Genomic DNA, 13,459 nt, shown 5'->3' with positions numbered 1-13,459 from the left:
TGTAATCAAATAAACCTGAATTTGGTTGTTGTTCACATTTAACTTAACTTTGAAATAAATTATGAAAACCCTTAAATGTTAAGCCCTATATCAAGACGTTCGTGAGATATGTATGTGATATATGTACATTTTTCCATCACAACTCATACAATATTTCCAAAATCAAAAATACAATTTTTTTCAATTAAATAACTTTGTTTTCCAGTAAAAAAAAAAGAAATGCTATTCTGATTTAAAGCGCACTATTTTACTGTTTTAGTTTGAATATAAAGCTTAAGTTTTTGTTTAAAAAAATACTTTAGAATAATTCTAGTAGAAAGGAAAAATGTAATCTGATGTACATTTTTTTAAGTAAAAGAGTTCAATTAATGTTCAATTTTTGCGTGTAATTTAAATTAAACAAGGAACAAAATGTGTAGAATATACTTGGTATGGAAGGGGGGAGTATACTTACGGCTTAATTGGTACAGGAACATATCCTTCAGTTCCACTTGGTGGATTTTGTGAAGCAGCCAAACGAGCATGGATATCACAATACAATTTGTTGTTGAAATTGTAGTATCCTTGATTTTTCAACGAAGTGCCACAGGTAGCGCACTTAAAGCATTCAACGTGAAGGTTCTTATCCTTGATGCGGACGAAAACACCACTGTCGGTGTAGGTATGTAGTAGAAGTTGGAAATACGAGTAAAATAAAAGAACAAAAAAAAAAAACAAGAAAGGATTAAGAGCTTTTCGAATAAATGTACGACAATTCGGGAATAAAGGGATTGGATGAGGAATAACTTTAACACACAAGCCTTCAATTCGTAGATTCATATACGAGTAATTTAAATTCGTAAAGAGAGAACTCAAACTGCTACAACAATAAAAATCGTATTCATAAGTTTTAATTCTTACACAATTCCTACACCACAAATGGAACACTGCGGCAAATTGGTCAGTGGCTTCTGTTCCCGTGGAGCTATCCCTGCTGCAGCTGCTGCCGCTTCCAATTCGGCTTTGTATTCGGGTGATTGCAGCGCCGGACACACCGGTACAATTATCAACCTAGGATCCACGCTTGGAGTGGGTGAGGTTGGTTTCTCCTCCTCCTCGGCACCATCCCTTCTTCTAGATTCGGGATGGTGGCTAGGGAGACTAGGTCGATGCGAAGCACTCGGCGCCAGAGTGTTCTGCTGCAAAGGAGTTCCGATTCGTTCATCGTGCGGTTTCGATGATGGTGTCATAGGTCGCGACCGTGGTCGTTGTCCTCCTATTGCATGGCTGTGTGTCCAGTAGAAGTTTGCCGGACTACGGGGTTCTTTAAATTTGTTGTTTTAAGTTAGTTCTTTTTGTTTTACCTTTTTGCTGCTTTTGCAATAAATTGCAATTTCAACCAATATATATAAAACACTCTTACACGCAACATCGAGTTATTACAAAAAAGGATTGTGTGTTTTTTGTGGTGATAGGGATTCGGGATTAAGTTTAAACAAAAAAGAGTTGAGAGTTTGTTTTCGAAACACTTACACAATGAGACGTTCACATTCTGTGCAAATGTTTTGTCCAGTTGGGAGTCCGCCAGTGCTTGGGGGCTTTGGACGATCGACTGGGGCTTTCACATGCCTGGTTACATTTGACTGATTTTGACTTGGTATGTGATTGTTGATTATTTGTGGTGGATTGTGTTGAACTGGACAATATTATTAACAAATTCATATGAAAAACACACAAAAATAAAATAAAATAAAATTAGACACAGAAAAGGTGATGAATAGAAAGTTGCTTTTTGTTACAAAAAAAGTTATGAAAGACATAGATTTCCTTTTAAGATATATTAACTTATAGAGAGAAAAAAAATAACAACAAACATTAAATATATAAATAACAATTAAGAATTTAAAAATAAAATAAGTTTCACATTTTATAGTGAGAGAAATATGTATATGCATGTATATAAGTTTCTGTTTTGTTCTTGAAAAAGAAAATAGTCGTTTCAAGGTCTTACTGTGATCTTTTTAAAAAAATAAATTTTGTTTCTGGCAAAAATCCAAAAATTTGATAAGTAAATAAAAAAGCACGTTCTGAATGCTCTTTTTTCAGCCCGAAACACTTTTCAAGAGTGTAATTGATATTCTTGATTGAACATTGAACATGCAAAACATTTAATATTAAAAATTAAAATGATATAAATTGGCTTTTTTTATTCTAAAATTTGATCCAAAACAAAGAGATTAACATTTTTGTTTAAGGCAAATAAAATCCTTGCTAATTCGTAGTAATGTTCATATTTTAATTTTTCATTACCTGGTTCATGGTGTTCACCGGTTTCTTCTTCTTGCAAGAATTTCAATACTTCAGATTTATCGCCTTGGTATTGTTTTTCATTTTTCTTGAAGTTGATTCTAAAAAAAAGTTTTATTTTTAACAATTGATTGTGGTTTTGGAAAAGTAAAAATATTATGCAACTCAAAAGAAAGAAGAAAATTAAATGCATTGTTGTCCATTTTGCGGTTTCAAAAGAAAACGTAAATAAAACGCATATGAAATATATATTTTGGTAATATTTCTTTTTTAATTTTAACGTTAACATTATGAGCGAAACACTACATCATTTAAATAACGACCACGCCAGTTGCTGCAAGCATCGATAATTTTGAGGTGATTCTCGACCACTTTTTGAAACATATTGTGAAGTATTTCAGCAATAACTTTTAAATGCTCAAGAGTTAATGTATTATCTGCATTAACACGGTCCCGTAGCCGCACAAAAAAAATCCAGCGGTGTCAAATTCAATGAACTTGGTGGCCAGTTGATATCGTCACGACGAGAAATTACGTGTCCAGGAAATGTCTCTTACAATAAAACCATATTCGCTCGACTTATGTGGCATGTAACACTTGTTGAAACCACATATTATACAAGTCGTATTCTTCAATATCAGGCAAAAAAAAAACTCTTTTCATATGATTATACCGCTCCGAATTAACAGTCACGTCGTTCTATAGTCGTCTTCAAAGAAGTAAGGTCCAATACTCCAATCACACCTCCGAGCCAAACAGTGACTTTTTGTGGATGCAATTTCTTCTCTTAAATTAATTGAGGATTATCAGAACCCCAAATACGACAATTATGTTTATTAACATACCCAACGAGTGAGAAACGTGCTTCATCGCTGAAGAAAATTTTGTTAGAACAATTGCAATCCAGCTACTATTGTTCAAGCACCTATTCGACGTCATCTCTCTAGGACATTGTGAATGATCAGCTGGCTTAAGTTGTTGTTGTATGAGCTTGACTTTATATGGATTAAGGTGTAGATCTTATTGCAAATTATGCCATAATGTGCCGTAAGACAGTCCTGATTCCTGAAAATATGGAGGTATCAACACATTCGGGCCTTCGAAAACACTTTCACTCAAAGCAGCGATATTTTCAGTGGTACGAGCTTTAAAATTTTGCCAATTGCATGTCTACCTATAGTTGAAAAATTATGTACACCATAATCTCCTCTTAAAGCACGATATGTGGCTATGGCAAAATCACCAGTTTGGTAGCAGGTTTTAACTTTTTTATGCGTTGTGCGATAGTTAAGCAATCCATTTTCGTAAACGTCAGACTTTCAACAGGACAAACAAAATTGGTTTAACAACTTAGCCGACAGATATCGAATTCCAGCCCTATACTTTTTTAACCGCAAAATGGATATCCCGTTATAATTGTTTGCCTAATTTTTTCAATGCAGCTTTTGGACAAAGGTAAAAAAGGTTGGATTCTATTCAAACTTTAGTTGATGAAGCTATGTGATATTTCCAATAAATTTGTTTGTCGACTCCTATGGGCTAAGTATGTTTACTTTCATTAATATACACAAAAATGGTATTTTAAGACAAAAATTTGAAGATCCTTTATATTTCTCTATATTATTTTGTCTATAAGTGGACATTAAAATTTCATCTAAAACAAATGCTTTAGTGTTTTTTAATTTGAACATTCTTAAATTATCACTTTACTTATACATTATTTTTAATAATTGGCTTTATAAATTATTATCGAAAATAAGAATTTATCACTAAGAGCAATTGGACTGAAAAATTAGTCATCTAATACACAAACATTAATGTATAAAAATAAACTTAAAACTTAGTCTGTCCTTTCATGTTCGCATAAATTGGAGATGCTATGATTTCGAAAATATTTTTTTTTTACAAAATAAAGTTTGAAGTATTTTATTTCATCCCCTGCTTTAAATCAATTTTTAAATCCCCTGAATGGAAAACTTTATAAAAATAAGTAAAACTATACAATATGTTTTTTTTTATCTCAATTATTACTTTTTTTATAATAATATCCGATATTCTTGTGAAATTTTTTTCAAATTTTCTTTTGCAATAATATCTCTATCAACTCTTAACTGCCTCCTTATAGTATAGAACCTAACCTAAACAACTCAATTCCTTTTTTCGTTTCCTATCAGAATATCCTGCTGATGGAAATAAAATTATCTCTCAAAAGAGAATAAAAAATGATTTCCTTCCCCATAATCGCCTTTCCAATTCCCAACCCCATCAATTTGTATTCTTTTTCTTTTCTATAGAATACAGTGTGTCTATTAATTTTCTTCTTGTGCATATTATTTCTTTTTTCTTCCTTTACAATCTTCGATACCTACCCAAGAACACCGCCAGCTAGAACCTCCGCCTGAGCTGAAAGAGTTTCCGCAATAGTTTCATCACTGTAAATGCCAACTGGGGTATTGTACTGCTTATTGACAATGCTCTTCACTTGACCATCGTTTCCATTAACCTAAATGCAGTGAAAAGAAGAGAATAACAAAAAATATAAGGGATATAAAATAATCGATTGTTGAGAAATAAGTTTCATCATTTCTTTTTCTGTCCAAGGACTCACTGGAGAACAATGAAGGATATTAACAGTAATGATGATGATAATGATGGCGGTGTAAGAAGCATCGTCCTCTATACCACGCTATCATCATCATCACACAATCAGTATAAAAACTTCACAACATCCTCACTTTTTCGATCTCAATGATTGCGGTCCATTTATAAGAAAAACAAAAAAAAACACAAATCCACATCCTTACCGAGTTGAAAGGACGAGCAGAGTTATTGTATCCACTGCCAATATGATGAACTTCTTGTTGTTTGTGAGCTAGAGAAGTTTTCGTCACTGTTTGGGGATATGGTGAATGTGAGTTGGGGGATGGCATTTGACCAGTTGGAGTTACTGCTGGGCGCCATGTTAAACCTCCCCTATACAAATTATTAAAAACAGGATTTTTAGAAAAATATTCACCCAATCAAATAAGCATTCATTATATAAAACCATACCTCTGGACTGTGACGATGAAATTGTTGCCAGACCTTACGACAAGATCCTGAGCTTCTTTGTGGCGCAGATTGTAGACATCGACGTCGTTAATTTTAATGACAGCATCGCCTGGCAATAGACCAGCTTGTTCAGCTAAACTACCGCTATTAATCTGTGGAAGGAAGTATGAAAGGAAGGACATCAATTTGTTATTCGCTTCTCTCTTAATATTATTTTGTACTCTTTTGTATATAGCTGCAGTGAGTAATTAATTTTTTGTTTTTTATTTTTCTTAATTTATTGTTTTAATAATATTTTCCCTCATAATTAAAAAAAGGACAGAGTTACTGCAATTAAAACTCCAATTAATGATGCAAAGGATATTTAAATTTTCTTTTGGTGTCACGTCGATAAAGAGTTTATTCTACAGCAAGACGATGATGACGGTTATGATACACTAAAGCGATAACAAGGATCTTCATTATAAAATGGAAGAAAAACAAACTTTCGTGTCATAAACCGCATTAAAAAAATAATAAACTTTTTCTTATTAACTAACTGCACTACAGTTTTATGGAAGAATAATTCTCTAACAATTTATCCTTGGTCTGTTCTGAGAAAATTGTATTTATTTTTTTAATTTAATTTTCACAATTAATAAACTGATTTAATGACTATTTTCTTAAATTGAATGAAAAGAGAACAAAAATAACATTTAAATGTTACTTCTATTTTGTTGAATGAATATCCTTTTAGTTCATGTTGATCTGCATTCATGAAATACAAGAAAATACCAATTATTAACATTTAAAAATAAAAAATGCATTTTCAACTGCTCAAAATATGCATTGGTTAAAGATTGTTGCATATTTGTGTGCTGTTAAGTAATGAAAACAAAGGTACATATGCAACATTATTTTTGTGCTTTTTAGCAGAAAACGGAATTCTTTAGAATTCTCAACAAAATGTTTGGGGAGCAATTTTAACATTTGCATTATTTGTATTCTCAAAAAAAAACGTCTACACTATCTATTTGCATATTATTTAGTGCTTTATTTACTTTGCAACCACTTGAAAGTTGTAAAAATTGGTTTTTAAAATAATTTGCATACTTTCCCGAAATGTCGCATTTTTGTTTTTGAAAGTTTAAGATTTTTTAACGAATAAGTATGCTAATGCTACACTACAATCTTCCGAAACGGATTTTGTCAATTATTGTAATGTTATTTTTATGATATTTTTAGGACCAGTGTATAAGGAAACAGTTACCAATTTTTTCAAAATAGCTAATTTTAATAAAATACAAATAAAAGAAATTCATTGAAAGACTTACCAAAAATTCGGTATTCAAGTTAAGGAAAATTAAAGAGGCAACTATTTTTTTAATCAAAAACTTCACGAGGTTAAATTTTGTTCAATTCTCTTATTATTTGCTTATATGTCAAGATCTTTCCGCAGGGTATTTATCGCTAGTACATATTTCTATTGTGATTGCTATAATTTTTCATAAATTAAATTTTAATGAAATGAATAGTTTTAGAATAATTACATTTTGTTATGTTGAAATTGTTCAGTTCTAAGTTTTCTTTTATTTTTTTCGTCCAAAATTTCCTTCATCATTCATGGATAGATCATCTATCTTCGATTCCCTTTTAAAAAAAAAATAATAAGTACGAAGACCTATTTTATTTATGTCCGTTATGTAAGCCATTTAGCAGGAAAAATATTTTTAAAAAAATTAAGCTCCTGCACATCCTAATCATGCTCTGTCAACTTGGAATTAGGTTTTTATTTGATTTAAACAGCATTTATTCTAAACACTAGATCCAATTAGCTTACCTCAATGCACTAATTCTTCGTAAGTAGGTTACTAACCTATGCACGTTCACAGAGAAGAGGAAAAGTTAACAAGGATCTTGGTTGGCATAGGTACACTTTACATACATTTATGTATTCTCTAATTGGGGTACGATGTAAATATTTTACTATATATGTGTAGGTATCGCCTTACACATGTAAACACAGCACCTTCGTCATCTCATCACTGAATTAATTTGGTATCCTTAAATTTTCTTCGTAAGGATACGTTATATCCACGACTATATGTACATACATACATCGTCAGACGTGTAGACGTGTGTGTTTTTTCAACTTAATGGAGCAACTTTATCCAATTTAAATATTATTACCCTACCATTCCTCGAATAATAGACCATTTAATTGACGCAGAATTCATTTGCGTAAAATCCTTGCGACATAAAATGAGATTAAGCATGCCTCAGCCTTTCTCTAGATTGAAAGATATTGTTTACACGTTTAATGAATAGAATTTGAAAATTCACGAAGACCCAAGATGAGGCTCATATTCGTATAAGTTTGTTTGTAAGTATGTCTTCTGCGAACAAGGATGTCATCGTCCTTATGGTGCGATGATGGAAGCAAGTGTGTTAGATTGTTTCAAATAAAACAAAAAATATGATAAGCTGAAATTCTTCATGACAAGGACAATGAAAATACAAACTACACATAAAACAAAACACACACTTCTCTCTCTCTCTTCCTCGTTCACTCATTTATTGTAGTCCTTAAAGTAAGGACCAATTAATAAAAGGAGAGTGTCACATCTGGTATCATTTTATGGTGTTGAATATGTGATTAGTAGGGAAATGATGCAGGCTGGATGTGATCAGCTGAGCTGGGATCTACGAGAAATATGCGGGGGAGCCAAGCGATACTGATAAACTTTTACTGACCTAAAACTGTAATAAATATTAGATTACGAGAGGGAGATGGTATTATATACCATATCCAACCAAACTTTGTGATGTGGGTTGTGGTAAAGGATAATAAATATAAATATTTAAAATGGAACCCCGTGTCGGCTCTACACAATGATTGAGTGGTAAAGTTTTTGATTGTATTCGTATACAAAAGATACTCAGCGCAGATATTGTGATTAGATAGGATGAAGGACTGATAGGAGTAAATACCTATATTTTGTGTCGTTGTTTTATAAATTAGCGTACTTTAGAAGAAGGCTTTGTATTTGTCATGGTGGAGAAGACTGATATCCTTTTTTTTCTTTGCCTTTTATGAAGGAGTAGGATTAAAATGGAATGAATTGTCACAAAGTTGATCCTTATAAATTTGAGAAGGATATAAATATTGGGACAGTCCAATATAGACTAAGCTCATAGATAAATTTGACCTCTTCCTGCTACCGATGTTTTAGCTGTCAGAAATATATTCATTTTAAAATATTCAGTACATACCCGTTTAATTTCGAAGCATAATTAAGGACTCATCTGGGGAGGAATGGATGAGGAACACGAATACAATCTTATGTATCTTCATTAATACTTACATTTTGAAGTGATATTAATTTTTTAAACAGGAATATTTTGAAATATGAACATATGTGAGTTTAATAAATATTTTCAACTTAAATGAGGACATATTAGTAAATAAGAAAAAAGTATGAGAAATCACGTTTTATAAAAATTCTAAATTTGGCTTGTTAAATAGAATGGTGCAAAGTTTTAAACAAATTTGAAAATTGTTAAATTCATTATAAGCAATTTATTTAGCATTTTTAACCCTCTAAATATTTCGCTTAAGTTAAAACTACGGAATGGCTTAGTTATTTCTTAGCAATTTGATTCGTTTCTGTTTATGTTTAAATATTTAGATCTAAAATTCATTAGAATTTTTAAATGATAGACATTTTTAATTTATTTATTCAATTTTTGTGTTTTAACAAAATACATATAAATTTAAAATATATGATTCCGTTAAAAAAAAGTTAAATGCCACCTGGATTGATTTTCAACCCAGTTTTTCAGAATATGTATCTGAACAAGTCTAAATAGTGACACATTGTGGAAAAAAACTAATCAAACAAACCTAATCTTAGGGAACAGACCTACGTTTATTTAAAACGTCAAAAACTCAAAAGCAATGTGAATGTACCAAATTGCTTAAAATTGAAGTATCCATTTTGTGGTCTGAACCTTCGTAGAATGTGAAATTTTTTTTAAAATCATCAATTGATCTAATTGACTCAATAAAATAGTGTTAACTAAATCATTTAAAATGAAACAACAATATTTTAATAAATGTATGCAATTTTCGTTTTGAACTATCAAACTAACATCAATCTGGAACCTTTCGTACAAGAATAAAATATGAAACATTAAGAAATATAATTTATGTAGGTTGTGTTCTTAAACAAGATGAGTTGTAATAGGCACGCCCCATTAACAACATTCATAAATTTGCTCTGAACACTATCCTAACACTTATTGACAATCAATAATAATTATTTTGTGGTAATTTACAATGGCATTTAGTCAAGACAAGGATCTCAAAACACCACTCGTTCTGTATAAATATAACTTCTACACGTAAGAACGTGCATATATATACAACAGTAGAACAGGTATAGATATGTAGAAATATGTAAAAATAACTGTATATGAGTTTACCCAAACAGTAGGACAGGTTCCTGCCTCCCCTTAGAGTCAAGTCAGCCTTGCCCTCAGGTGTGCCATAAACAAAAGGTAAATGAATTTTCGGTCTCAATATCCTTGCACCACGCAATAACTCATAGAGTCGTTGAGAGAAAAATGATTTAGTAGACCAACTCTATACTTCCAAGTTATAGTGTATAATATTGTGAATGGTGAACGCTGGCGCTGGTTGGTGGTATAGCAAGAAGAAAAGCGGTAGCAGAGTGTGACAGCAGCAGCGGCAGCGGCAGCGGCAACATCTGGACAAGGAAAACCGATCACCCTGTTGTTTTTCCTAGGTAAGTATACTATAGATATTGTAAAATTGGCCACCTGGGTCATGCGCTACAAACTTTATGATTTCAATCTGAGAATTTATGCGAATTTTATTTTGTGCCTTTGTTGTTTATTGGCACTAAGACAGCAATTTTAATTTCGAGCCATATATATAAATGAATTCTGACCCATATTTATCATTCTATGGCTTCATATTCACATCATGCTGATTCAGATTTTCTTTAGATTTTTGTTTGTATTCTTACTTTATTCTATACTTATTTTGCGTATCCCATTTGAAGCTTGTGATGTTTAACTATGTTAAGGTGGTAGGTAAGGTATATGGTATGAGGTTTTCTTTAAGGAAATATAAAGCACATGCCGACATGTAGCCGTCGTCCTGTGCACTATGCGAGCGCGCACGTTGATTAATCGGTATAGTAATTGAGTTGTAATAAGAACAAATTAGGATTTCATAAATCAAAGTCAATTAATACTCCTGGGAGTATAACAAACAAGCTATCAGATGCTGGAAAATATTATGGACCACACAGAATTTATTATAAAAATAAGTATAGGTCGTAGGTGGGTGGCTTTGATGTCAAAAATGGTCAAATGCATGTTTAGAAATTAATTTTACATGTTTTGTTACGTAAATACTTGGTATTTAGATGAAATAATGATTGCAAGAGAAGGAATGTTTCTATGAGTGGTCTTTCAATTCAGATTCGATAGTTGCAGAGGCAACGACAAAACAATCAAGTCATTTGGAAAGCTTTCTAATAGGCATGTCAAATAATAGGTCTCAGGGTATAGAACCAAACCACCAAATCTGTGCACCAGTCATTTATAAATATATACACATGCAGACAGGTCCACATATAGTCAAATGTCAAAGTCGAAAAGAACAGACCACTGGAACAGGATCGAAGTGGTGACAAAAGCGTTTTAAGGTGTGTAGTAAAATTATCCAAGTTAAATCGTTTGCAATATATTTTTTCTACACATGTATAACTGCAAATAGGCAAATTAATTTTCCTTTACGGATACCCTTGGACGGTACTCCTTAAAGCTTTGCACTCAAATTTCTTTTAACGGAGTTTTGAAGAAAGTTTCAAAAACAGATACAAATTTTTAACACTCCTTCTCTTTCATTTAAATTTGTAAAAAATACATAATATTTATATACATGTGTACCAATATATTTTTACTTGCGACATATAGAAACACTATGGCGAGTTTTGCATTAGTGCAAAATTTCGAACTCGAGATTTTAATCAAACATGATATTACAATGGTAGAGAAATCGGAAAAAGTAGGTTCCTATTCGCTGAAAACTTTTGGGAAAGAAGGTATGTGATTGGATTGCAGTAAGTACCTTCTACCTACCAATAACATTCCTTCATTATTATCATAAACATGTCTTTATCTATCAATCTGCATAAAGCTGACACACCAATGAACTATTCTTATTTCATTTTAGGCACCTGCCTAACTACACAACCAATAGGCGATCGGTTTACAATTTAAACATTCATGTTCTTCCCCTTTCATATCTTCAGATATTTTTTTTTCCATCCTGGTTCTTCTTATATGAAATTAAAATAAAGCTATACAAAGGAAAGAGCTTTGAACGAACTTTTCGAATGCACAAACAATTGTTTTGTTAAGTATGCCTTTGTATATACAAATATGTATATACAAATATTATATACTTTCATATACAAAGAGTATGCATACAAATATTTACCATTTGTGGGATGAGTTGTCCTAGGATGAGTCGTGTCTTGGGATGAATCGCGCCTTAGTATATACAAAGAAAATACCTGGAAACTAGCTTACCGACAAAAAATGGTGTGTATTGGATAAGTTCATTCAAATACACGAACCATTTCCCTTAACATAATATTTTTCGAGTATTCCATATTTTTATTATAATAAAAAGTTCAGTGTTTTCAAAAAATTATAAATTAATATTCAATAAAATACAATTCGCATAGTTTAAGGAATAAATTCTCTTTGTTTTGACACCTTATTTGTTAAAATTAGTTCTGTATGAGAACCGAAAAGGGGAGACATTCTAACGAAATAATATATATGATGATGATTCGTCCAAACTAAATTTCTATTCCATCACTTAACAGCATTTTATTTTAATATCATTCGAAATAAATTATGTCTAAGTATTTGTATGTCAAAATATTTGTTTTAAATAATATTTCAAAACTTTTTTTTTTATTTCGTCTTATATGCTCAAACTAAAAGAGCTTGTCCCTATACATGTGACACAAAGTGTATAAGTATTACTGCACAAAAGTAAAACAGTGATAAATATCCAGGTAGACCAATTTTAAGTATCGAAAACACTTAACACTTTTTCAAACTTAAGACCTCTATAATTGTACAGTTCTACAGCTCCTTAAACTTATGTAATTTTAGATAAGAAAAAATAACAGGGCCTTCATACAAACAAGACAATTTAAAAACAAAACAAGAGTTCTTCTCCAACCACAAGTGCATAGAAGACAACATTAGCACATTACATAAATAAAATAAATTGTTTCTGTGGTCTCGAATGTTGCCAAAACAAAAGCTGATAATCCAAAATATTAATCTGTTTAATTTTTAATAAAATAAACACTTATATGTACTTCATATGTGAATGATTAATTTATACAGCGTTTCATTTTGCGATAAAAAACCTCAAACCACTTCCGATTTTCCCAGGAAACATGAACACAATTCGAATATTTTTTTTATTAATAATAAAGCACTGGAAATTTATTTTGTTGCACTTGCTATAGTAACTTTTTTTTAAACAAAATCTAGTAAATTTTTTGATTTAATCAAATCAATTTAAAAACATGAAAATAAATCACTAACATGTTATTCATTAGTTCCCAATAGAAAAATAGAAAACTATTTGTAAAAACTAAAAAAATGAAATCATATTATGTTGAAACAAAGAAAAACAAAATGAAATACAAAAACTTCATGACAATCCAGATTATCTGACATTATTTCAGAACTTGTATAGTTGGTCTTTCATTTCAATCAATTTATTTAATTTTGGTTATCCTCTGAAATCAAATTGAATTGAAAAGCTTTTTTTAAAAGTGAAAAAAAACATTGATTCTTTCTATAATTCAATTCAATTTTTTTTATTTTATTTTTTCCATAAAGTTGTACACTTTTTTATTGGAAAATTGTTTCATTTATTTTATTTCGTGTGAATTATATTGACTCTTACAAAATAGACAATTAAAACTGCACCATAAGCTTCACTATAGCGTGAAAAGGTTTATAATTCGGCTACATAGCATATTTACTGTCTATGTACATAAATATATTTTTAAAT

The 13,459-nt window shown here is 31.1% G+C and overlaps 1 protein-coding gene across 8 annotated transcripts in view; it reads right to left on the bottom strand.

The window, feature by feature from the left end:
- The window catches only part of LOC129950208 (PDZ and LIM domain protein Zasp), an 89,822-nt gene that overhangs the window by 22,643 nt on the left and 53,720 nt on the right, over positions 1-13,459 (bottom strand). For all 8 annotated transcript variants that reach the window (XM_056062056.1, XM_056062058.1, XM_056062054.1 and 5 more), the window contains exons 4-9: positions 5,338-5,489; positions 5,091-5,259; positions 4,656-4,789; positions 2,290-2,387; positions 901-1,303; positions 455-649 (exon numbers count right to left, since the gene is read on the bottom strand). In XM_056062056.1, the coding sequence (XP_055918031.1) occupies positions 455-649; positions 901-1,303; positions 2,290-2,387; positions 4,656-4,789; positions 5,091-5,259; positions 5,338-5,489 (1,151 nt within the window). The remainder of the gene's footprint in view (positions 1-454; positions 650-900; positions 1,304-2,289; positions 2,388-4,655; positions 4,790-5,090; positions 5,260-5,337; positions 5,490-13,459) is intronic.

The sequence above is a fragment of the Eupeodes corollae genome, chromosome 3, assembly GCF_945859685.1.
Source record: "Eupeodes corollae chromosome 3, idEupCoro1.1, whole genome shotgun sequence".
Classification (NCBI taxonomy): domain Eukaryota; kingdom Metazoa; phylum Arthropoda; class Insecta; order Diptera; family Syrphidae; genus Eupeodes; species Eupeodes corollae.
Note: the sequence above shows the minus strand (reverse complement) of the source record. Positions and strands in the feature narration are given on the sequence as shown.